Consider the following 27936-nt stretch of genomic DNA (forward strand, 5'->3'; position numbering starts at 1 on the left):
TAATCTGGTAGAAGGGCACATAAAACTTTCTAGATACGTTTTGTATTTGAGCAGGCATTCATTGAATTCCTTTACAAAATAATCAAGGAATAGCAAAAAGAGAGCAATTCAAAAGTAGCATTCTGCATTGGTGGGGCTTTACGCTGCACTACAGACTCTGTCTTTTGTAGGTATGACGATTTCAACATTCAGATCACCATAAAGCTTTTGTGCTGCTATAAACACATACCTGAATGCTTCCACATCATTAGTTCTCATCTTACTCAGAAAAGCCATAACTTGTTAAAAAAATTACATTGCTAAGGCTAAATCTGTATCTTCTTTCTGCAAAAAATTACTCAAAGAGAGACTAAATTAAAATGTCCTGACCAGAACATGTAAGTCAACAATAAACTCAGAAATTTTAATAGCACCTAACAGCGACTAGCCATAAAAGCAGTTTCCCTTTCTTTCCACTGAGTTATATTATTCAAAGTTTTACCAATGGTAGAAACTAAATAATACCATTGGTATAAGAAGATCCAGAAACACAATGAATGTATCATGCCTCTCAACTGGATTCATCTGCTTCAAACATTTCCTATTTGAACCAGGCAATGTTGTATCAATTGTTGCTGCTACGATGCCTTGTCTTTAGGGTATATTAAGAAAACTATATACTGCAGTGATAGTGCCAACACAAATCTGAATTACTTTCTCAGAGCCAGCATTGGAGACAGAGAGATTCAAACTGCAGGTGCTACATTGTATACATGATAGAAGTGAATATTGCTAAGAAATACAGGCTTGTACACTTTTACAGCAGCCACTCATATTTCTTACCTTATTAAAGGCTTGTCCTATAATAACTAGATAATCCAAGTTTATTCTCATACTTTTCAGGGTATCCAGGATAACAGCAATTATATTTTCTCCTGTGGATGGCGGGAGGGGGGAGACAAGAAAAATTTTCATCACTGCAACGTTCAGTTTCACCAAACTACCTGGCACAGATAGAAAACTGCCTTACAACTGCAATATCTGTTGTTTTCTGAGCTAAGACTGAGAAATAATGGGAGAATTTAATCTTTGTCACTACCTGGTCTCTTACATGGTTGCCAAAGCCCTCCACAAATTCATTTTGAGGTTCTGGGCCAGAATATGTACAATTTTGAACAAAATGTGGTTTAACCTTCTGAGTGCCATGAACGGCTTTATCCGGTCATGAGATTTTTTGTCACTTGTTATATATTAATTTATAATTTAAGATATTTTGCTTTTTTACTTTCAATAATAATATAAATGCCATCTTGATGAATGTAAGTTTATGAAAATAGAGACTAAAATAAGCAAATATACATATTTAGCTAATAAAGGCTCTTTAAATACAGGCCTTCATGATAGATCCAAAAATATGGGCCGCTCAGAGGGTTAAATAGGGAAATTTTAGTACTCTAGTAATACGTTTGGCGATATTCACATATTTTTTGTGCATATTTTGTTTTCTCAATTCTGTATGGTTATTAGATATTTTATGAAAGCAAATACCTGCATGGTATAAATGAAAATATATTTCATATGAATAGAAATAAATTATTTCATTAAAAGTGATCCGTTTAACATTTCAGCACACAGCAACCCTTTGGTTAAAAATGATTAATGTGACTTTCCTGCCAGAACTGTAATGTAAGAATAACTTATATTAAGCATTAATAAGAAAATGGAACATGTTTAAAAAATACAAAGCAAATTTAATCTGAAGCAGTTAAAATGGTGTTGCAGTTACTGAAATTCAGCAGCAACAATAGATGGCAATTATTGAAATTCAGTTACTCTTCATGGTTAATGTTCCAATTCTTGAAATACAATAATAGAAAATAAAGTTCTTAACATTCAGCACTCTTCATTTTCCATTGTTTATGACTAAGAGTTTTAACAGTCTGTACAGAAAATATATACACACAACTTAATAACTAAAACTACAAATAATAATAATTAAATAATTTGTGTATTGTGAATAAAATATCATATAAGCATAAAGATAATAATTAAATTCATTATGACTGATTCCTAATATGTTTTTTGGTAATCATTTTAAAATTTATACAGTAAATATACTTAAAAAAGGAGCAAAAATAGAATTATAAAACTGTTCTTAATATTTACTGGATTATAAATGTGAGCAGATCCTTTAGCATCTATTACAAGCATGCGAGTTCCTGGAAGGTCTGCACACAAAAATTTGATAGCAGTATTCATTGGGTGGTTAACAGACATTGAGAATTCCCATTCCATCAATGAAAAAAGTTGAATCAATCCAGTCTAAAAGAGTAGAACACATTAATGCTTAAGCTTATATGAAACATATTTTTTCTGTTATGTATTTTATATGCATCCAAACAAGTGACCATTTTATGAAACTCATAAATTGGTTCAGTTTAAAAATATTTGAACACTGATAATAATTTATACAGTTACAAATTATTATACAGTTTGCAAATAATCCATGTATATCGATATATTAATAATCAATATATTTTTATTTTGAGAAAAAATAATGCCAGCTTATTTTATAGCATTCTCTAGAAACAGCTTATGCAACCTAAATTACCAAGAATACTAGTGCTTTACTTGATGGTACTAAGTACTAATAAGAGCTAAAAGAATATAAGCTTATTTTCTTTGCAATTTAAGTACAACTGACTAAGACATTTCAATACCAGGATAAGCAAAAAAGAATACATTACGTAGTTGAATTGCCCATGCATAAATAATGCATCTAAGTCATAATGTATAAATGAATCAATAGAAATCCTCACAATACAACAAAAAACTCCACACTCTTTGATTCTAAGTGTATTATAGAACAAACTATGTATGAGTGGATTGTCAGGCCAAAGCCCATAATCTCTTTGCATTTAATTCATTACATCACACTTGATGACTTTTACAGTTTACATTTCTGCCCACTGAAATTAAGTAATTTTAAGGACCATTAATGAAAAATATTAAGGATCTATCAGAAAAGGAAATTGAATAAATAAAGCAATTACCAGTACCTGAACTTCACTTCTGTAATACCATTCTAAGAATAAAATAAATTTGTAAGTAGGATACATTGTTATTAAACATAATTTAATACTTAACGTAACAAAAAAATTGAGAATAAAATCAACTTTGAAAAATTGATCAGGTAATTAGTATAAAGTTAAAAAAATTTATACTTAGGTCATTTAAATTTTACACTTATAACAGCCTCATCTATTTTAAAGATTAGTGGCATTTAAGGTTTACTAAGAATTAGTTATATGTTGATTCTTTTTTAATGCCTCATTTTGTCACGTACTCACTCAGTCCAGAGGTTTATGGAAATTTTATGTCAAGCACCACAGATTAAAATGAGAAGTAAAATATATTTGTTAATGTACATACTTAAGAAATACAAAATAATTAAGGAATGCAGTTCTGACATTTACTTGCTTTAGGTGCATATTTTTATTTTGCTGCAACTGCTAGTATAGTATCTTTACATGCAATATGGCTAAAAGTTTCGTTCAACAAAAGCTCTTTGAGCACAGATGTGTGTATTTACAATGGACTCTCGAATATTCAGGTGTGGATTATACAGTTTGCAAATTTCCATGTATATCGTGGTCACCCATGCAGACTCAACACTATACATAAGAATGTGTAAAAAACACATGTGCATATTTAAAGCATAATAAAAGATTTTTCTTAATGTAGAAATTGGAGATTTATCTAATTATAAAAAAGGTGAGGTAACAACTGAATTTACTACTATAACATATTTTGTTCTTATTTTTTAAATCAACTTCAGTTGTATGCCATAAAATTTAAAATGTAAAATTGTTTAAAAATGCTGATCGGGAAAAATTGAGGAATGATTCAGTTGAGGAATGAAAAATTGAGGAATGCTCAACTTGGACTTTTGGTGCTTGAGTGATGTGGATATCATTTCAAATGTCACAAGAACAGAACATACAGTGTGTAATACTGAAAATACATGCAAAAAAGATCCTGATAATTCATTGTATCAGTTCCAAGACAGCAATGACTTCTACTGAAATACTACTGGACTTTGCTGACAAAAGGAGATTCAAATAAAATAATAACATTTCGAAAAATATGCAGTGAACCTTGACATACTTAAACGTTCTCAAAGTAATTACTGATTTTTTAAAGAAATAAATGCATACAATATTAATGAAAATTGGTAGCTTGGACTATCCATGACCTTTCCTAGGATTAGCCCAGATAACCAAGAGTACACTGTAGTTTCTTTTTCAACCTTCCTCAACAATTGGTGATTTTAGAATTCTTAGATATACTACAAGATATAAAATCTTATTTTCAACTTGTATTCAGTTACAGTTTCCATAATCCATGCCGTTTTCAATTTTAATTCTTACAATATATGGTGAAATGCAAGGCTACCCGAAATTTTGCATTAAATCCCAATATATTAAAACATTGAAAGCAACATTCAGTACGAATAGAATTTTACTAATGCAACGTTTCTCACAGTGAGGCTTCTTCAAATTACACACTGCAGTTAAATATTTTCGTAGTATGATTTAAAGCTTGCATATTTACAAAATATTCACTAATTTTTTCCAAATAAACTGATACTCTTGTTTTTAAGAGACATCTAAAATGTTACCAAGAAACAATCATACTGTTTCCTTCCTTAATCAGCAGTTCTTCCAGTGATTTAGAAAATGCTTCCAGCCTATCAGCAGTTGAGCTGTAAGACCTCTCAATACACATAATTTGACATGAGTTCAAACTCTGGCAAATGGGAGTTTTGCAGTTTTCCCTACGTGTAATGTGAATAAAGCTAGTTCGTCTAAGAAAGTCCTCTATGATGGGGTCTCTTGCCTTATGCAAATAGCCCTCACACGCTTTCCATAATCCATTCCAAAACAAGAAATTTTCATCTCAGTTTTCCTTATCCAAAAGAAGCCAATAAGAAATCTTTTCAAACTTGACAATGCCACTATTTTAAAAACTTGTATTTTCAAACATTTTGCAGAAAATCTTGTAGTTCAGTTCTGTTTGAAATGGACAGAAAAAAACATTAAATAGTGAACTTCTATGAAACATTAGGTGGAATACACATACTTGCTGCAAAGTTCTTGGTCTTCTTGGAAGGATATTTTTGTTATATTATAAACCGACTGTAATATCATTTTGGATAGCTCAAACAGCACCATCTTGAGAAGAACGGGCAGTGAGAAATTTGCCAGAAATGGTGCTTATAACATAAAAGGAATATGTTTCTGATTAACAGAATTCAGATTTTTTTATTTCTCGCTATATGAGACTGTGCCAATGAGCCCAAAGGGGCTTTCACTCTGTTTGCAGTGCAGTAGGAACTACACTACCATATACATTTTTTACAGACATTACTCTTAACACTTCTTGATAGTCAAATTCAAATACTGCTAGGTACACACATACTCATCACTTTACCACAAACTTTCTGAAAGCAAGAATACATAAAAGTAAAGAATGTGTTTACTTAGGAAAAATATATCTGAAATAAAAACCGAAATCTTACAATTCTACACAAATTTGCTATTTATTGCATATTTACCACAAAACAAAGATTTTATTGTCACACTTTCAAATATTAACCATTTTACTGTTAAAGCACTAACAAGCTAAATATATGAATTTTTTAGAGTGAAATCTAACAGCGCGACATGAAGATTTTTATATATTACTTAGACAATCATACAATCTGATTATTACATGTCATTCGATTACTACATGCTTAAAAATGTCTATTACACTGTAAGCTGAATATCATTAAAAATATGTGGCATCTACATAGCAGTAATCAGAAATCATATACACTGATGGAAAATGAAATCCCAACATTAAGGAGTCCTAGATAAATAAAATTTGGGAGGCATGTTTGGACATTTGAAAGACGTCTATTCAAATTTTGCATTAGACGATTAAATGTAGCACTAGAAGCACCACTATGAAAATGCAAATCACATGTGTTAAATATGCGATAGAAACTTTGGGTACTTTATCTTTCTTCAGATTAAGCTTTGTGAGTGGGATTTGAGTCAAGAATACCTTTAAAGAGATGAAGAAGGCAGTATCAGCAGCTTCCCGAGTTTCAATGAGTGGTTAATAACGCTACGAGAAGGTGGATTTTCTTTTCCTGATACTGTACAAAGACTTTGCACAGATGCATCCACTATATTGATAGTAGTGGTTATGGGAAGGTACTATCTCAAAAAAGCTGGGGGGTCTGGTCGCACATGCGCCACCCCACAAAGGGAAGACTGAAGTTATTTACTGCCTATCTTGATACATCACACTGCATCTACAGCAGACACTCAAGTTTTTATTGGCACCAGAGTGACACAGCAAACTGTAACAAATTGATTAGTTGATGAACAGCTTTGAACCAGATGCTCTCTAATGGCCATACCACTAACTCCAAATCATTGTCATCTGTGACTTCAGTGATGGCAAGCTAGAGCTCACTGGAAGTTGGAGTGGAGATCTTTTATGTTCTCAGATGAAAGCCGCTTTTATCTTTGTGCCAGTGATTTTGTATTTTGTTAGAATGAGGCCAGGTTTGGAACCAAATTGTCTGTGGCCTACATATTTTGGACCTACACCAGAAGTCATGGTCTCGGAAGGAATTTCCTATGACAACAGGAGCACTCACATCATTATCCCACACACCTTGGAAGCAAATTTACACATCAGACTGGTGACAGCAGCAGTTGTACAGCCATTCTTGAACAGCATTCCAAGGGGCATTTTGTGGCATGATAGTCTCCATACAGATGCTATCACCCAACATGCTCTACAGAGTATTGACATATTGTTTGGCCTGTAAGCACCTGATTTTTCTTTCATTGAGCACATATAGGATGAAAAATTCAACCATCATCCCCAATTAGCACAGACTGTTGCTGATTTTGACTGACCAATTGCAAAGGCATAGAACTTCATCATATCAAATGACATATGGCACCCATATAAGACATGCATGTCTGCGTGCTTGCATTCCGCGTTATGGTGACTAGAGCAATTATTAATGCACCAAAATTTCACATTTAAAACTGTTCTTCTTATGCACATTTTAACCTGTGACCTTGAAACATTAATCAAATAAACATATTACCTAAACAAATGCTTTGCCTACATTTCATTTTCCATCAGTGTAACAAAGTTTGGGCGAATAAAATACTTTTGATACTAACATCAGTTCCAAATATAAGAAAATCATTTGTCAGAGCATGGCATGTAATAATAGTATTTTTTTGATCAGCATCAGGGAAGATTCTTGATTCCCTTTCCATACAAGGTATGTTGGGTTCATCAATCTAAGGAATAAACAAATATAAAAATAAATGAGCCAAAAATATAAACCATTTTTTACCTAAAATATTTCAAATCAAGTTAAAAATGAAAAACACAATATTTTTAGTCTTAAATAAAGAGCCACCTGTTAAAAATGAAACACCATGAAAGACTAAATGATAACAAAATCATAGTGCTTTACATATACTTTGTAATAATATGGATGGTGTGACAAAATTTAGACAGTTTCAGAGCAAAAAAGGAGTAGAATCTCATTACTATCATAAGGAGTAACAACTGCCATAAATGCAGGTCTTCAAAACAAATATCTAGAATCAGACCTAGGGCTCTTTTAATTAAAACAAACAAAATGAAAGTAAAAATCATCCAAATCACGAGACTGCCAGTCATATCAAACATAACTGCAAATCATATCAAGAGCCTCATCAGTGTCTGAGTTATTAAGACAACTAAATTGCAGGTGCACACGCTGGCTGCATGGTTGGAAAGTCCTCCACAAAGGCATCCCTTCCCTCAGGCAGACAGCCCTTGCAGGCTTTGTCATAATCGAGTAATCTAACAGCAGGATCCTTTTTGAATCACAAAAATAAAGTTACTAAAAGGAATGCCTAAATGTTGCCTCAATGCACATAAAATTCTGAATATGTGTTACATTCCTAATATGAGCTGTTCTACAGTCAGGTAGGCCTATTTAGTGAATGCACAAAATTTCTACAGTAAAAGAATGCTAGTAACTGATGCTATAGCTTGGGCTGTAAATAGAAATATTAATCACTAAATAGCAGTACAGTTGATTAAACTTAATATGGTCTCATTAATCAAGGATTACTAACAAACAGGGCTACATGCAGCATATATGTGGAACTATACATACTGTAGCCCCTTACTGCCACAGGCTTGATAATTATGTAACTTTAGTTTAATAACTAGTGTATACCTGCTACATCATCACATTAACACACCGTACTCTGTATCAGTATTACACCATGTATTGTAATGAAAAATGTAAATACAAATTAAAATGAAAAATTCATTAACTTTCATTATTAAATGCCAGTTTAAATGGCATATATGTGGCTGCCCGGGAGCCCCCAGAATAACAGTGTTGGCTTGTGTGGGACAAAATATCACTTCTTTTGAATAATATCTGGATACTAACAGTGAGTTTCTGGTTTCCATCATACTTATTCCTGTCCTGCCAGTTGAGGAAAATTACATATAATCCATATGACACTAAATGTCACATGTGGTTGCATATTGTGCTGTCGGTACGAGGTTCATTTACGGTGTGACGATATGAGACAAACGCAGGGGAATCTAGCATATCTCCTGCAGTGCATGCTAAACGGTCACAATAGATGAACCCCTATGAACACATGCAATCATTTTAGATGGTCTGTTGCTCTAATGTAAAATGTATGACACCAACAACAGAAACCACGTTGTAACATACAACCATTGCGGTGTTGCATGCAAAGGTGGGATTCATCTAAAATAATCATATTACAGAATGAATTAATTTAGGTCATTCAGTACACCATTATAGCAATACAGAGTTCTGCTCTACTTTAAAACTAGGTGAAGCAATAGCTGCTTTGTACAGCTTGTAATACTGCTGATGACATGGCAACCACATGTATGAACACTTCTCCTGTTCTACGTATCTGAATTTCTGAGCTAGAGTAAATGATGCGGGCTATAAAACCTATACAGGCCATGCATACAGGACACCAATGCCTATCCTCTCTGGCATTGATGTCAGTGGGATTCTGCAACTACGCCATCCATTTTTCCTTGAAACTTTGATTTCATATTTGCATGATTGTGTCTGAACTTTCAGTAATACTAACAGCCATAATCTACAGTAAGGTTAGAATAGTCTACAGTTATGCTACATTTCTCCAGCAATCAATCAGCAAATTCAGACACATGGTGGTTTCTGTTCTATCTGATTATTATATAACAGTCATATTCTAAATAATACAGACAATGAAAAAACAGTTTTCATATGAACACCCCCCACTCTCTGTTCACCTCTTTTACATTGCTTCTAGGTGGCATTACTTCTGCCTGTTTTGTGTACTTACACTGCATTACTATATCAGCCTATTCTACAATGCTACATATGAAAATATCAAGTTAGGCACATGCTTCCTTCATGATGTTGCAATTTAATAGCTAGAAGCTTTCTTTGTAAAGGAAAGTCATGAAAATGGGATTATTAATATCATGAAAATGGGCTATATGTTACAAAGCATTTGTTTTGAAAATTATGAGAAAATTATTTACCGTATGAAGCTGAATTTTCCCCTCAATACATGCAGATGCATAATCACTATTTAAATTCAAACTTTTAACAGTGCTTAAATATTCTCTATCATAGAGAAAGTCAGCTCCTAAGGAAGAAAATGGGAAAATATTAACATAGAAAAGAATATTTCACTTTACAGATACAAAGCAATAATTTGTTTTCAAATTTCCAAAACAAAATGAAGTTTCTGAAGTGAAAAATATGTTTGCTGAGTACTTCCTCCTTTCCATCCACAGTACAATAAGCAGATACGAAATAAATTATTTTATACAAATGAAAGCACATACAAATAAATAAAGTACTATAACAATTTGAATACAAACCAAAATATTTTCTGGAAAGTTTTCCCCTTGACATTGCAAAGCAAATGCAAAGTTGCAAGCACTAGAACATATCATCAATCATTCAATACGGTTTAACACATAAATAGTACTAACAGCTCCCAATATACAACAAAAGGATATAAATGCCTATACTGTGAACTATAAAATGGCATGTAACAGAAATAAAAGCAGAGAAAAGGGACAAAAAGACAAAAGATACTGTCTATGGCAACAGGAAACATAATAACAGAAGTCTCAAATCATCTTGACATGTTATCTGAGAAAGCCTCACCAAGTTCAGAGGGCAGGTTGTTGTACTATTTTAAGGTCATTTTGCAGTTTTGGTGCAACATATAATAACAACCATGCATTTGGATCCACCTCCATATACATCCATTCTGGGATAGATGGGAAAGTAATATGTAGTTACAAGAACTGTATTGTAAGATAAAGCACAATTCCTTAGTGAAGAGAACAACTGATTGCTGATCATAAGTTCAGTACAGATGTTCATACTGCACAATTATTTCCAACTGTGTGCAGATGTTCATGGAGCATATATAACAGGCAATGCATTACAAAGCCTACACTTCTGAATAGTGCAAACCTAGAAATTGTACCATCCAATACAACGGTATGCTTTTTTAGTTTAGTTCAATTATGCCACCTAGTGCAAATGCACAAACTACGCTGTTGATATAGCCAGCCCTGTAACCAAAGAATTTTTTAAACTAAGCAGCACTCTGCATTACAATGGGGAATTGTCAGATAAGCAACATTACTGTAGACAGTTTGTAGAGTCATTAGGTTAATTTGGAGCAGGAACAATGAAAAATTAACAACGCCTTCGCCGGAATCAAACCACAAACCTCTGGAATACCGGCCCAGCGTGTTACCATTACACCACAAAGGCATGCTAGGGAAGTGGGAGAAATACCTTATATACTCCCCTTTTTAAAGGGCGACTAGGGTTTTAAGGGACCTAGTCACCAAATCCTGGGTGCGGAGAATCATCATCCACAACCCTTTTAGTTCGGGCGCCACTTGTAGAGTCATTAGGTTAATTTGGAGCAGGAACAATGAAAAATTAACAACGCCTTTGCCGGGAATCAAACAACAGACCTCTGGAATACCGGCCCAGCGTGCTACCGTTACACCACGAAGGCACGCTAGGGAAGTGGGAGAAATACCTTATAAGTTCAGTAGATTTTAAAATTCCACCAGCACCTTTCAGTTTTCCAATTAAACTCTATTGGGTGTCAATCCTAGCTGGTTTTATAACTTTATCCAAATTTTCTAACTGCAAACTGCAGCTGCAATTCATCAACTGCAACATCAATATTATCGCCTTTCTTGACTAAATGAAGTAAAACTGGAAATCTATTCAGCATTTGCCAGAGCAGAAACATCGGCAACTTTATCACATAAAATCACTTCATTATTGATAGGAAATTTTTGCTGTATATAATCACATATTCAGCAGAAGAAGCTTCTAATGTGGAAATAAAACTTATTTTTGTCTTCCTCTGAAAGTTTTTCCACTACTTTGTCAGTTGCAGCCCCATTACTAAATCTTCATTTTTCTTGTGATTTTCTATTTCACCATAAATCACATCATACATAGAATAAGACGACAAAACAGAGAACTGTTTTACAAACTCTGAAAAAAATGTCTAATGGAATTCTGCTTTGTAGGACTGTGTTAAGAACATTGAAAGATAGCAAAATGAACTGTACAAAAAAGCAAAAATCTGTTAAGATCTGAAGAAAAAAAACATAAATATTCATTCTTCATAAAATAAACTTATAGTAATCAAAAAATGTTTCCCTTGTTGAGCGATTTTTTTTTTTTAAAAATTTTGAGAGAAATTTGTGTCAGCTTTATGCTTATACTTTGTAGCAATATTTTAAGAACTGCCAATTACATTGCTCATTGGTGCAGAAATCATTTTTCTCAAATCTGTTTTAACAGTGGAAGAAGTAACTGTATCTTCATTTACTTACAGTATTTTATAACTTTTAATAGAGCCTTTTACCTTAAATCTAAAAGCATTTACTTCTTCAAAAAATTCAAGAAGGGAATTCTATAGTTCAAGGATTCTAGATAAACATTTCTTTAAAGATAGCCAGTATTTACATGTTTAAAAAATTTTTTTACTTCAGTATTATGCAGCTGTTGGAATTGTTTCAATTTTTCTTTCCTTTTATAATGCCTTTGAAGATAATAATAAACATTAACAATGTGTTCATGAACATTAATTGGTAAAGAATGACAGGTGCACCTCATAATTTGTTTGAATTTTCCTTTTATAAGATGCCTGAAACACTAGTCTTCAAGCCTACCATTAGTGGTGCATTATTGGAGCCAAGCACTAAGCAATTATCCAGAGGAATTGCATTTTCTTTCAAATTTTTAATAATTAGTTATGCTATATTAAAGCCTGTTGAATGTAATTCAGTGGGGTCAGAAAGTAAACTTCACTCAATTTCTGAAGACATTGGATTTAAAAAAAAAAAAAAAAATAACTGGATACAGTTTTGAAACCGTATTATTGCTCCCATTTGTAGAGGCAGAATGGAACTGTTTTAACGAATTATCTGCCGCAGAAAACATACAAGATTCATTTCCCAGTGCCACAGTTTTTCACACAGGTGCGCATAGTTATGCGATGTATTAGGGAGAAAATAAGTGCAAGTTTTACTTTCTAAAAACTGTTTACTTTCACAAAATAAAGAATAAAAGAAAAAAAATGAATGCACAAAATTTAATGTTTTGAGCAAAAGTATAATAAAAAGATGTAATTATAATAAAAATGATGTTTTTATAATAAAAGATCCCTAAAATGGAGTTTCGATCAATTCATTTTTAGACCAGTAAAGTGTAATATCAGGTTTCAGTGCTATACCTTGTGAAATCAGTATGCTTAAAAAAACATATTCTTCTTCTGAACTGGTTGAATGCCACAATTTTGTTCTTGATTTTTCGTTTGCAAGGTGTTGGTTCATATACTTGTCTACAAAACGGTTAGTTTCAGTAACAAAATGAAGCACAAGTCGTTTATCAAAAAAAGATAAATGGGTTTGAAACATCCGTTATATCTTTCTTTATTCCTGGAAACTACTACAAAAAGTAAATGAAAATGGAGGACACAGAATAAAAAAAAATACGTTTTACTCAAACAACCCCAGCCAATACCGCGCAGTCATTCCTTTCACGGCTTTAGACACATCCATCTCTCCAATTTCTCCCCACACTTCTCTGAAATAGTATCCTCTTTCGCATACTTTGCAAAGGTCATTGTGGTGTTGCATTCTAAAGCTTTTCGAATAGTTTTACAGGTAGCAGCGCGAAGCAAATGATAGTATTTTGGAAGGACGTATATATACGCCTGTGGCAGTTAACGCATTGGCTGAGCAAGGCGTATATATACGCCCGTGGCAGTTAAGGGGTTAATGTATTCAATTACTGAAGATTTATTTTTCATATTCATTTCTTTAACAATTGCTGCCGTTTTTGTCCTTGCATTTGAGTGCTTCTTAGAGATTTTGCTATTGGGAAACATCTTTCTAAATAAAACTGCAGCATGATCTAATGCATTCAGTGGCAAACTGTGCTCCAATAAAAAAGCAGAGAACAGGCATTCTGCATTAAAAACTTTTTAATGTTTTATTTCCAGAGAAAAATTTAACCTTTAATTTTTCAACAGATTTCATTTGTCCTTGTGTTTTTGTGTACACATATATACGAGAATACCGGCTCTTCAACCGCACAAAATCAAAAAATTGCAATGACTAACGGTACACATCGCAAATGTATTAAAATTCCTTAAGGAAATAACAGAAGGAAATTCATCTGTGTACAATTTTTTAAAACTACATGAGTATTTTTCCTTTCTCGCAGAAACAACTAATACGAAAGATTGTAATTTCTTAAATTATTTCTCGAAAGCACGTGTAGTGACAATACTCAGTGACAAGATGAACAAAATAACAACCTCAATTATGCTTTCTTCTCATTAGCTAATATATGACAGATGACCTAGAATGGTGCCAGATGCTAATTGGAGAGCTGGAACACTATGATTTTGGGTCTCACTCACAAAGCAGAAGCATGCCATAATTTATCACTGAAAACAACTTTTCTTTTATATGTAATCTAGAGGAAAACTAAGTGCTATCAGACCACTTTTTTGGTGCAGGTAACAAAGTATTAAGCTATATAAAAATCATGAGAAATTTTAAAAATGAGATAAAGTCGAGAGCAATATCTTGGAAGCAGGAATCTCCCGCCTAAATTGGGTGAGTTGGCAACTCTGGAATGATATGATGCTGTAGTTCTGTCACTTTCTGATTACATTTAAGAATTTCTTTGAAATTCAAGTTTTGAACTAAGCAAAAATATAGTAAAATATTAAGATCATCTAGAAAGTAGGCCCCATTTGGGTATAAAAAAATATTAGCAATTTGTTTTAATTTGCATTTTATTACAGAAGAGATCAATACACATCAAACTACTTTTTGACATATTCACCATGCAAATTAAGGCATGTCTCATATCTTAGCAGAATCTGGAACATACCTGCTTCTCAGAATTTGGTCACCTGCAACTTGAACCAGTTCTAGATGTTAACCCAGACACTCATCACTTGCAAAGTAGTAGCAGGCGTTATATTTCTTGAGATGAAAAACGAATGGAAATCGGATGAGGTTAGTTTCAGATTAAACAAAGGTGATAGACTTGTTCCCTGAGAAAGGAATCAAGCAGCATTGCTATTATTTGTGAGGTATGCAGCACTAACACAATACTAAAAGTAAATAGTCCATACCTATTGTTCTGTATCATGTGCCATAATTTCTTCAATGTCTCACAGTAAACTGTAGCTTGTAAGGATCTTAAGTTTTACTAACGTTTATTTTATTTTAAATCTTTACTATCACTTCTTATTTTCTACTTCCGGCCAGAATTATAAGCGTGAAGGAGTTTATGCAAAATTGTCTGGCGAATGCCAAGTATTTAAGTGTGGCCTTTTTGCCAAGCAGAAGAGAGGAAGCCGTGAGTTCGAAGCAGGCCGCTTACCTTAGAAGTTACGCAGTTGCTACTTTGCCTTCCAGGCCAGAGGTTTTAATCCTCTTGATAAATTAAACGTATTGTAGTGTTCACAGTCTCTGTGCTACATACGCTTTCTGTTATTATAAGGCCAATCTTATTCTAAAGTTAAATTAGAGTTTAGTTTTATTTTGATATCTTTTAAGTTAGACCCCGAGTGGAGGGTCATTGTATTCCGAAGTACGGAAGTCATTGTATATAAAGAAAAAAATAAAGGGTTTTGTATACCCTTCGTCTGTATCCTGTCTACTTACTACAATTAGTGAACATAGCTTTAGTAAGCTCTCTGTTCTAGTCAGGTCATTGTATGTTTCCGAAGAAGGTTAGAAGAAACATTGAACCTGATAGTGGCGCCCGACGAAGAATAACCATGGCCGAGTTTCAAGAAGAACCTGTGCTGCCTGCAGAAACAGCTCAGAATCCAGAAATGCCAGCTGCCGCCCTGGAAGGATTTGGGTATATTGTCCAGACCATGCGCGCTTCGATGAAACCAGAAGCAACGTTTAATGGAAACTCACAGGTAACCAGTTTTTTGGAAAAATTGGATGACCACTTCATGCTCTACCCCGTGCACGAGTTTCAAAAAGTTACCTTAGCTACCAGCGCTTTGAGGGGCCAAGCGCTTAACTGGTTCAAATGTATCGGCAGAAGTCTCTTGGGTCAAGCAGGAAGTCCCACCTATACCTACGAAAATTTCAAGACTGCCCTACTAAAAGCCTTCCCTGTTGTAAGGGATCGTGCGAAATTAGAAACAGAACTTTTCAGTATATATCAACAAAGAATGGAAAACCTCTTGAGTTTTATTTTAAGAAAAATTCACGTTTTCAAGCTCTTGTATGGAAACCGTCCGGATCCTGAAATAATTCAAGTGATTTTGCCGAGGTTACTACCCCAAGTGCAAGACTTTATTGAATTGAGAAATCCGACTACACTGGAAAAATTATTTGAGCTAGCAATCCAGTTTGAAAGTAGAAGAACGGCGGACGTCGAAAGAAGACGCCAATATCAACAGCGAAACCAATTTGGTACGCCAAGACTACAGCAAACTCAAGCACATGGCTACGGAGAAAAAGCGAATCAGTGGGCAAGGAAACCCGAGCATTCAAAAACAGCCGGCGAACGTCGACAGTTCAATAGCAACCCAGGAAAAAAGTCTCAAGGCCAGTGGAGAAAGAAGGAAAGCACCGAAAGGAAAAATAATTTAAACTAAAACGGATTTCTGCTGACGAGAGGGTGCGGAAATCCGAAGGCCACGAAAACCCCTCTTCCTACAAGTTAAATACAGTAATGGTGAAAAATTTAACTCTTCCGAAGATTGAAGTCTTGGTAAATAATATCCCGGCCACCGCACTCCTGGATACCGGCGCGCAGTGTTCCTGTGTGGCAGAAGTCTTTTTTAGAAAGTATTTTCGCAAATACCGCATATATAATGCGGATAATACAACAGTATTAGCGGCGCAAGGAGAACAATGTAAGTGCGTAGGTAAAGTACCTTTGTACATCCGTATCAAGGACGAACAAGTAAAGGTGATGTTTTTTATAGTAAAGAATTTGCAAGCACACTTAATACTAGGAATAGACTTTCTTTCAGACGCACAAGCTACACTGGATTTTAATGAAGCGTCTCTTAAGCTGACGATGAAACCAGTGCGTGTAGAAAAGGTTGAACCGCCAAGGTTAAATCTCGACCACCTGCCTAATGACGAGCAAGATAGAATCCGACAAGTGGTAAGTGAATTTGCTTCCTTATTTAGTGATATTCCAGGATTTACCCAGGTTACTAACCATAGTATTGACACCGGAGATGCATTGCCGGTTTGTCAAAAACCATACCGGTATGATAAGAATAAGGAAAAAATTATAGAATGGCATATTACCGATATGCTACGTAAAAAGATCATAACGCCCATCTCAAGTAGTTATGCTAGCCCGGTGGTTTTATGTAAGAAAAATAATGATTATCCTTTGGAGCATCCAAAAAGGTGGAGATTCGCTATTGATTACCGTAAATTAAATTCCATAACGAAATATCCGGTATATCCGTTACCGATTATAGAAGAAATTTTAAGGAACATAAAATCAACCAAATTTATGACAACTTTAGACTTAACGAATGGTTATTTTCAAATAGGGATCCGGCCTGAGGACGTGCCTAAGACTGCTTTTATAACCAAGTCTGACACTTATGCATTTTTGCGAATGCCGTTTGGCCTTTCAGGCGCCCCAGCAACATTTCAGCGATGCATGGACATTGTGTTAAGACCTGTTCTCGGAAAGTCCACATTTATCTATTTAGACGATAATCATTATTACTAGTGATAATCTAGACCAACATGTACAGGATTTAAGACAGGTGTTTTCTTTATTAAATGAGGCCGGTCTAAAAGTTAATGTCGAAAAATGCAAATTTGCAGCCCCTGAATTAAAATATTTAGGTTACAAAATATCGCAAAAAGGGATCGAGACAGATGAATCAAAAATAATCGCTGTACAAAAGTATCCGACTCCAAACACGGCAAAGAAGCTCTCTTCTTTTCTTGGACTTTGTTCATATTATAGGTCCTTTATAAAAGATTTTGCGGCTATCGCTGAGCCATTGTTAAAATTAAAAAGGAAAAAGGCAAGATTCTCGTGGACGGCCGAAGCCAATAGTGCTTTCGAAAAATTAAAACAAGCTTTAACGCAAGCCCCTGTGTTGAAATTTCCTGAAAAGGATGAAAATTTAGAAATTTCAGCGGATGCTTCGGATTATGCGGTAGGAGCGGTACTTTCGCAAAATCAGCAGCCAGTGGCATTTTTTAGCCGAACTTTAAATCAAACACAAAGAAACTATTCCGCGACCGAGAGAGAGGCACTTGCAGTTCTGTTAGCAGTGCAAAAGTTCCGAGTCTATTTTGGAAAGGCGCCGATAACAGTATATTCTGATCATGCGGCGGTAACTAGATTGTACTCTGGAAAAAATTTATCCCCAAGGTTAATAAGATGGGCACTCAAGCTGCAAGAATATAATCTGGTAATCAAGCATACCCCCGGAAAGGAAAATATCGTAGCAGATGCCCTGTCACGAATTAAATTAGACGAACAGGGTAATACCGTAAAAGTTGCAATGCTGACAGCGTGTACAAAAAATTCCCGAGAAACTGTAATAACCGAACTGGGTAAGGATCCTGAGTTTGGAAGTATTTATGAGTATTTGAAGGATCCTGAAAATTTTAGCCACCAAGATATTTTGGCGATAAGAAATAGGGCGGCCCATTACGAACTAATAGATGGTCTATTATTTTATACAAAAACTACGAATTCCAACAACGAATTTCGACCTGTTATCCCAGCTAGTCTTAGATTAAATATCCTGCAAGAGCTCCATGACAGCCCTTTAGCTTCTCATGCTGGTATTCGAAAAACTACTCAACACGTACGCGAGGCAGTCTACTTTCCTGAACTGCAAAAGTTAACAACGGCGTATGTCCAGTCCTGCCCAACATGTCAAGCCGTTAATTATATTAATTTCCGCCCGGCCGGGTTTCTAAATAGTATTAAATCCGAATTTCCAAATGAAATAATCGGCATCGATTTATTGGGCCCTTTCCCAAAAAGTCAGTTAAACAAAAGTCGCTATCTCCTTGTTATCGTTGATCATTTTAGTAAATGGACCGAAATTGTTCCCTTAAAACGAGCCTCCGCGAAATTAGTTACCGATTCTATTTTAAATAAATATATTTTAAAATACGGGGCGCCCCTAAAAGTTATATCGGATAATGGTCCTCAATTTGTAAGTAATATATTTGAAGACGTGCCAAAAACTGGGCATACGTCATTTAAAAATGGTCCCGTATCGGCCGCAATCAAATATAGCGGAACGGGTCAACAGAAATATAGTGAAAATTATCCGTAGTTATGTTAAAAATTTTCATAAAAGCTGGGATAACTATGTCAATGAATTTGCTTTCGCCCTTAGGACCGCAAAACATGATACAACGGGCAAAACTCCTGCTGAGTTATTTCTAGGCAGAAAGGTTATAACACCGTTAGATAAACTATTTTATGTGCAACAAAGAGCCCCAGAATTTAAAATGGGTGATATAGAAAAACTAATAAAAGAAGCAAAAAAGAATACGGAAGTAGCACAAAGAAAACAAAAATTGTATTATGACTTGAAACGACGGGGAGTAACTTATAAAGTAGGGGATGAAGTACTAAAAATTAAGCATTCACTTTCTTCAGCACCAGAAGATAAAACTGCCAAATTTTTTCCACGCTTTGAAGGACCATATGTTATAGAAAAAATAACTCACGCTGATGTAGTGTTAAAGGCAAGAAATGGTGAAACCTGTTCCGCAAACATTGACCAGATAAAACCATTCTATGACCGTAATAAAATGCAAATCTTTTCAGATCTTTTGCAGGATCCGGTACGGCAGACACCGCAGGTACAAGTTCCAGAGGTGGGAAAACGACAAGTACAAGGGCAAGCCAATGAGAGACAGAAGCAAGTGAAAAGAAAATTGCCCCGCGGAAAAATTGAAGGTACAAAGAAAAAGAAGCCGTTCCACCGTCCAAAAAACAGAGTTCACGAACACCACCAGAATGAAGAAGGGAGAAGGACGACGTATGTGGAAAAGACCGGGAGAAAGGACGGCAACTATAACCCGGCTGTGAAACGGAAGATTGACTCATCCGACAGAACTCTCCGCAGCAAAAGTCGCCGAACTGCGGAAGGGCCATCAGCGGCGGAGGAAAAAGTACAAGAAAAATTTGAACGGCCAACAACGAGGTCCAAGCAGGATCACGACAGAAGTTTCCCGGTTCCACCAAGACCAGCTGCCTTCAAACGGCCAAGACCACAAGCAGAGGACAGAAGGAAGATGTTCAAGGGTGGCCGTAGTGGTGAAAAACGGAAGCTTCCAGAGGAAAGCACTGAAGGGCGAGCCCGTACAAGAAGGAGGATCAACCAAGCTACGGTCTGCAGCACCTTTAAAGACTGGGCCCAGAAAAGGATGTCTGAATATTACAAAGATAAGTAAAATTTTATGTTACTTTACAAACTTAAGTTAATCTTTCATTCTTACTGCAAGTGGCAGATTTCAAGAAGTTTTACCTCATGCGAGGTCTACCTTTATCGCCAAAAGGGCGAGAAATGAGTTGTGACCGATTTTCTTATTATGTTTTTCAATTACTCGCGCGTAAAACTAAAGTTGATGTATAATAGCGTTGTATAAAGACTTAAATATTGTAAAAAGTTATTGTATAAATTTTATTTAAAACATTCTAACAAGAAAGAAGTTTTAGTCTGAAAGACTTTTTGAAATGTAGTATTATTTCAATGTAGAAAGAATTGGCACTTGCTTTGAAAAGAATAGAAGTTAACAATGTACTACTAATGTATGTTTTCAAATGTGTAAAATTAACGGCATCTTGATATGTTCTTGTATACATGTGAACTGTTATTTTGAATGTTTAGAAATAACGTGATATGGTAAAAGTGAAAGTAATGTTAAAAAATTTTGTTATTCGTGTGACTGTAAAGATTAAATCATGGTGAATATGTGTTAAAGGTTGAATGATGTAGTTAGGCTCTCTGACGCTACACTTTAGAGTTAGCCACTTTCAGAATAGTACCTCAGGGTCTAGAGTTGAAATTAGGGTGTGTTAAGAGGTCTCGTATGTTGAATTTTAACACGTTAGTGTTTTGATTGTAGGAGGAAGTGTTGAACACATAGACAGAAACACATTCGTGTTTGGTGTTTTTACAACACATGTCAGAGAGCACGGGGAGAGATAATTAAAATAGTCATGAATGAAATAAGAATGTTAAGAAAAGTATATTCTATATGTTATTTGCAATGTCATTCTGTGACATTTCATTAAACTAGTTTTCCTTCCAGATCTCTGGAAGGAACCAGAATTGAATAAAGCTCCTGTTTTGATGCAGTACAGATGAAAAAGAAAAAAGATTGTTGTATATTCCGGGAGCTGCTATTGTAACAAATTTCTTTCTTTTAAAATTTTCTAGTTTCTAGCTAAGTTATGATTGTAAAAGTTTGGCCTCGCGTTAGTTTCTAGAGCTAAAAGTTTTCAACAAGGTCGTTTTAGACCTCAGTTTCAAACTAATTAACTCTGGCGGGAAGTATGTAAGGATCTTAAGTTTTACTAACGTTTATTTTATTTTAAATCTTTACTATCACTTCTTATTTTCTACTTCCGGCCAGAATTATAAGCGTGAAGGAGTTTATGCAAAATTGTCTGGCGAACGCCAAGTATTTAAGTGTGGCCTTTTTGCCAAGCAGAAGAGAGGAAGCCGTGAGTTCGAAGCAGGCCGCTTACCTTAGAAGTTACGCAGTTGCTACTTTGCCTTCCAGGCCAGAGGTTTTAATCCTCTTGATAAATTAAACGTATTGTAGTGTTCACAGTCTCTGTGCTACATACGCTTTCTGTTATTATAAGGCCAATCTTATTCTAAAGTTAAATTAGAGTTTAGTTTTATTTTGATATCTTTTAAGTTAGACCCCGAGTGGAGGGTCATTGTATTCCGAAGTACGGAAGTCATTGTATATAAAGAAAAAAATAAAGGGTTTTGTATACCCTTCGTCTGTATCCTGTCTACTTACTACAATTAGTGAACATAGCTTTAGTAAGCTCTCTGTTCTAGTCAGGTCATTGTATGTTTCCGAAGAAGGTTAGAAGAAACATTGAACCTGATAAGCTTTGAATGTTGTGCTTTGTTCCATTCAGTTCACTAAAAAGATTCTTTGACAGTACCAAAACCCAATGCACATGAATTTTTTGAAGAAAGAGGTGGCTTTCCTTTCTTGGTTTTTGGAGAACTAGTATGCTGCCATTCCAGTGACTGTTATTTCATTTCAGATCTCTCGCAACAAATACATGTTTTATTGCCTGTGAGAATTCTTTTCAAAAAATCTTTTTTTTTTTTTTTTTTTTTTTTCCCCCCCCCGTAGCATAAAGCTGAAAAAACTTCAAGGCTGTGCCTTGAATATGGGTTTCTGATTTTCAGCGCGTGTTAGTGTTTTTAGTACACATTGCAAATACAGTTTTTTTTTATAGTGCAAATATCCAGTCAGAGTTTCTTGTAATAAAGATAATAAAATGTTATGAAATTGCATACACAAATCAAAAATCACTAATCACCTATTGGAATGAATTTTTTTGTCAATGCAGAGGACCAATTCTTTGGCAATTAGTGATGATGACCACTGCATTCCTTGTCATGAACATTTTCTCTCCCTTTATTAAACATCCTAACTCACTTTCACACCATAGCTTTATAAGTTTCACTTATGATAAATTTCAAAGGTCAAACATTTCTTGCATTCAAAAACTTGATAAGAGCTCTTATTTCACCGCTGGTGGGCCGATCAATTATTTTGAACACACTTACCAACAAGCAATGACTTACATTTATGTCTACAGGCATAAACATAAAAAAAAAGTTAGGCTAATTAATTCTCAAGTTAAACAATGTAACCACGCATGCGCGACCTTTGTGCTGTCATATGCATTGCAGATATGCACAAATGGTATTTACTTTTTGGAAATAGAAATAAGAAACATACGAGGGCCATCCAGGAAGTAGATTACGTTTCCGTCTGTGTCCGCTAGGGGCGGGGCTAGCGCGGCCATCTTGGGGTCAGAGCGTTGCGCAGCTCAGTCTGCATCTAGCCGTGCTAGTGAGAGGTTCGTGCTGTGCTCCGTTCAGATACTGTGACGGTTTGAAATGTCTGCGTTAATTGAAAATCCCGCGAGCTGCGAGGTGCGCTCAGTAATAAGGTTTCTGACTGCAAAAAACTGTAAACCGATAGAAATCTATCGGCAGCTTCGTGAAGTGTATGGGGACTACATTATCACTGAAGGTGGAGTGCGTCAGTGGGTCATAAGATTTCAAAATGGCCGAACCAATGTTCACGACGAAGATCGAAGTGGGAGACCCAGCATAGTGACCGCCGAACTTCTCGAAAAAGTCGATGCTAAAGTCCGTGAAAATCGAAATTTCACAATAACGGAACTTTCTTTGAGTTTTCCACAAATTTCGCGAAGTTTGTTGCACGAAATCATCAGCGAAAAGCTTGGTTACCACAAGTTTTGTGCAAGATGGATTCCAAAAATCTTGACAGAGGACCACAAAAATCAGCGAATGGCTGCAGCGTTGAACTTTTTGGACGCTTACCATAAGGATGGTGACTCTTTACTCGATCGCATCGTTACTGGTGACGAAACATGGGTGAAACATGTGAACTGTGAAACGAAATTGCAATCAATGCAGTGGGGGCACACAAGTTCTCCCCAAAAACCCAAGAAATGCATGCAAACAATGTCGGCAAGGAAGATGATGGCGACTGTTTTTTGGGACAGAAAAGGTGTAATTTTGGTGGACTTCCTGGAAAGAGGCACTACAATAAACTCTCAAAGGTATTGCCAAACTCTCCAAAAACTCAGAAGAGCAATTCAAAACAAGCGCAGAGGAATGTTGAGCTCTAAGATCTTGTTGATTCACGACAACGCCCGGCCCCACACGGCAAATGTCACTCGTAAAGTTCTTGAGTCTTTTAAGTGGGAGTTGTTTCCTCATCCGCCGTACAGTCCCGACCTGGCACCGAGCGACTTCCACCTATTCCCAGCAATGAAGAAGTGGCTGGCTATGCAGCGTTTTGATGACGACGCACAGCTGCAAGAAGAGGTAACGAAGTGGTTGAAGGCGCAGGCGGCCGAATTTTTCGACGAAGGAATTTCCAAGCTCGTACATCGCTACGATAAATGCCTTAATTTGTATGGTGACTATGTAGAAAAGTAGTATTTGAGTGTGGCTTTCATCTGTATATAATAAAATTTGTTTCCTATACTTTGTTTATTTTTTTATTCCAAAACGTAATCTACTTTCTGGATAGCCCTCGTAATTTCAAATTATAGCAATAAAATTTACATACTTTTATTAAAACACAATATGCACTGTGTTTAAGCAAGAAATTAGTAGAATAAAAATGGAATAAACACAAAATTATGCCTACCTGAATCACTTAAACTATAAAACCAAGCCCTGTTATTCATGCCAATAGCAATATGAAAAGGCCCAAGAGCAATAAATTTGGGTTCAATATCAATTTTCAGTTTTTTAACATCATTCTGCAAAATATACATATTTATTAATACAAGATCTATAAGAAATATGCAAAAACATTCTTAACCTTCTGTCTGCTAGATAGACTGAACATAAAATGATTTTTGAAGCTTTTTTTTTTTTTTTTTAAAACATTGGTAAAAACTTCTTAATTCTGAATTTTTATAGAATGTTTTACTCTTTCTACATTTAGATGAAATTTATTTTTTAAAATCTGTTTTAATTAATTTACCATATGTATCCAGTGGACCTATCACTGGTCTGAATTTATACCCCATAAAAAATTCTTAAGGTTGCTAAAAAGACAATAGAAGGGTTGATAAATCTGCCATATTCTTTTGTCACCAAGTTGGCAATAAATTTGAGTATCCAGTTAGCGTAATATTGCCTGTTTTGGCGAGGTTTTGAGAACATTCTACTTGAAGTTGAATGTCATGCATTATATAGAAAGCACCATATCTTGTACAGCAAATCATTTATCAACAGCCACAACTGATTGAGCAAATTCAGTTACATTACTGAAAATCAAGTTCTAAGAGACCAGGGAAAAAAAAAACATGTGTTCAGAGAAATAGTGAATACATAGAAAATCCAGATGATAAAGACACTGATGATGATTTCTGAAGTATGTTGACTGATGAAGGTGAAATTGATGATGTTAAGATACAAGATGGAGTTCCTGGTATCTCATTATCCTCATACTTAAAATCCAGTGATAATAAAAAAGTAAATGTAGCAAGCCCAAGCACTTCTCAGATTTTAGTATCTCAAAATAGTACTAAAATATGGCACTAAAATGAAGTTATCAGGACAATGCAGTGAAACCAATATAAAAAAAAGAGCATGACATCTAGATTTCCAAAATGTGAAATGGATTCTGTGTCATCCTCATTTCTTATTGAATTTTACACAGCACTTTTAGATGTTACATAAAAAATGATTACATGCAGATGGAATGGTATATACACTCAAGAGTGGAAACTTGCAATGAAAATGAAAAATTGAACTGTTATAGTTCATGAACTGAATGATGAAGCAGTCAGTAAGCTACAGAGTATAAAACATCAAAGAAAATAAGTCAAATCCTTCATGATATCAGTTGCAATAAATTCCCAAGCATACCGTATGTTATAAGATTTGATTAAGAACAAAACAGAGAACATTTTGAATTACAGAATAGTTATTTGCAAATGTCTTATATTCCTAACTGATTCACAACAGCAGCTATTTACATTATGCAGAAAACATAACCTTTCTATTCTGGCAATATATGCCATCTAAAGCAGGGAAATACAGATTGAAATTTTGGGTTATTTGTAACAGCATAACAGAATATCTGGATATTAGCAGTTTATACAGTAAAAATTAAATAAGAAAGTTGGCACCAACAAGAAAATGCCAGATTAACAAAAGAAACAGAAAATTCTGGTTATAATGTAACTTGCAATATTTTTTTTTCCCTTCATAAGATGCAACAATGCACTTGCATCCAAAAATTATATCTTTTGGAACAACTTGAAAAATAAATTAGAATCACTGTTTACAAGTCCGAAAATTATGTTATATATTTTACATTATTCTGATTAAAAAAAAGCAACTGCCCTCCCTAACTGTTCTAAAAAGTGGTAGAGTTGTTACTTTACTAAATACAATGTATATTTATAATTATCATTTTGGAAAAGAAGACACATGCAATCCTAGATTATATCAAAAAGAAAGGTGGTGTGTGGACACTGGACAAAATGGTGAAAATGTGTACTGGCAAATGTAAGACATTTTATTATCATTTGACTGGTTTCATAATATGATAGCTATTAGTGCTATGAAAGTACACGTTATTGCTGTCAATGAATCCTGAATATTATAAAAAACTGAAAAAAAAAAGGGGGAGGACGTTAACTATTCAATTCACAGAGGAATTAGGAAAATATGAAGAAAGTGTCTTTGCCTCAACATATTTCTTCAGAAATGCTCCAAAAGTACCTCTGTATCATCAAGATTTTTTTTTTTTTTTTTGTGGGGGAACAATCTGGTACTTGTACTTTAGGTACTTGATAATTGATGATTATAAAAATAAATGTCACAATTTTTCCTTTCTGTATTGTACATATTATGATGCATTAATCCTCTGCTTATGGCCCCCGCGATTTCCACGAGACACAAAACCCATCTTGTAATACCACTTATGTGAAAACAGCGAGCGTAACTTTATTTCTCTTACTTTCAATATGGATTCCGCTTTTCCTCCGTGTAGGCTAAGAATATTGTAATATTCATATTTTACATTTTATTTTGCACCTAGATGGCACTACAAGTTTATATCATTGTTAAGAGAGTATTATTGTTTCTATAGGGTCGAACATGATCGATGCCGTTGCTTCTTTCATTCTTGGTGGGAAGTGTCTTTGTCATTTACGTGGTAAACGATTGCAAAAATATGGATTTGGCAAGTTGCAGTGGTGTTTTACCTGTGAATTCAAAATGAAATTATGTTGATTATGAAGACAGAAATAGTGATAGTGACTCTGAAAATTCCATAAATTTGGAGAGTGATGATAATAGTGAAAATTCATTGTGAAGTCAATCCTTTGGAAGTGAAACCGAAACAGAAGCCTCCAATGATAATAATGATAGTGCAATTCTGAATGTTCATATGTGGATGAAAAGATATATGAAAAATCCTGCTCCAGTTTCCCCTAGATTCCCATTTTCTGATGATACTAAATTGTTAGTCAATATAACTGATGAAAACGAGTCTTTCGAGTTTCATAGCTTATTTGTGAATAGACTTAACTGGATTTAGTAGTAAATGAAACTGATAGATTTGCATCTCAGCATCCTGCTAAGAAGCCTAAACTTTCAAGGAAGTGTAAACTATGGTGGCCGACTAACGTTGACGAAATGATGTTATTTTTCATACTTTTATTTTTCCAAGGGATAGTAAAAAAACCCGATTATCATTGGTATTGGTCGAAAAGGCAATCTATAAAAACACAAATATTTTCACAATTAATGTCACATGACTATTTTTACTTCTTAATGAAAAATCTTCATTCCATTGATAACAAAAGTTATGACCCTTCACCACACCTTTGCCCTAAGCTGTGAAAAATTTATTATTTTCACAATTAATGTCACGTGACTATTTTTACTTCTTAATGAAAAATCTTCATTCCATTCATAACAAAAGTTATGACCCTTCATCACACCTTTGCCCTAAGCTGTGAAAAATTTATGTCATTGAACATATTAGGAAAAGGTTTTGCAAAACACTCAATACCAAAGAAAAGTCAGTGTAGATGAATCCCTAATGCTTTATAAGGGTTGTTTGTCATGGAAACATTATATTCCTTTGAAATGCTCTTGGTTTGAGATAAAGTTTTTCATGTTATATGAAGCCTCATCAGGTCATATATGCAATTTTCTTTTGAACATGGGAAAAGGCATGCATTTCATATATGAATACCTAACACAGCCACAATCAACTGGTGTTTTTCTTCAACTAGTGCACCAGTATCTGAACAAAGGCATAACAGTGGATAATTATTATGTCTCCATATTTGGCAGATATTCTTGTTCAAAAGGAAACAGACATATATTGAACACTTCATAGCACTAGAAAGGGCTTACCACCAGATTTTTCAAAAGAAAAAGGTGGAAAAGGGACAGTGCATTGCATATCGGCATGGAAAAGATATGCTATTAAAGT

At 34.8% G+C, this 27936-nt stretch overlaps 1 protein-coding gene across 2 annotated transcripts in view; it reads right to left on the bottom strand.

Annotated features, from left to right (window-relative positions):
• Positions 1–27936, bottom strand: part of Oseg6 (intraflagellar transport protein Oseg6) — a 210573-nt gene that overhangs the window by 89285 nt on the left and 93352 nt on the right. For both annotated transcript variants that reach the window (XR_015039212.1, XM_085809920.1), the window contains exons 11-14: positions 24118–24232; positions 9646–9752; positions 7236–7358; positions 2146–2301 (exon numbers count right to left, since the gene is read on the bottom strand). Coding sequence is in view for 1 of the 2 variants with exons in the window: in XM_085809920.1 (XP_085666046.1) it covers positions 2146–2301; positions 7236–7358; positions 9646–9752; positions 24118–24232 (501 nt within the window). In the remaining variant the exon portion in view is untranslated. The remainder of the gene's footprint in view (positions 1–2145; positions 2302–7235; positions 7359–9645; positions 9753–24117; positions 24233–27936) is intronic.

The sequence above is a fragment of the Stegodyphus dumicola genome, chromosome X2, assembly GCF_044657685.1.
Source record: "Stegodyphus dumicola isolate Sdum_Otavi_A_Nest chromosome X2, ASM4465768v1".
NCBI classification, from domain to species: domain Eukaryota; kingdom Metazoa; phylum Arthropoda; class Arachnida; order Araneae; family Eresidae; genus Stegodyphus; species Stegodyphus dumicola.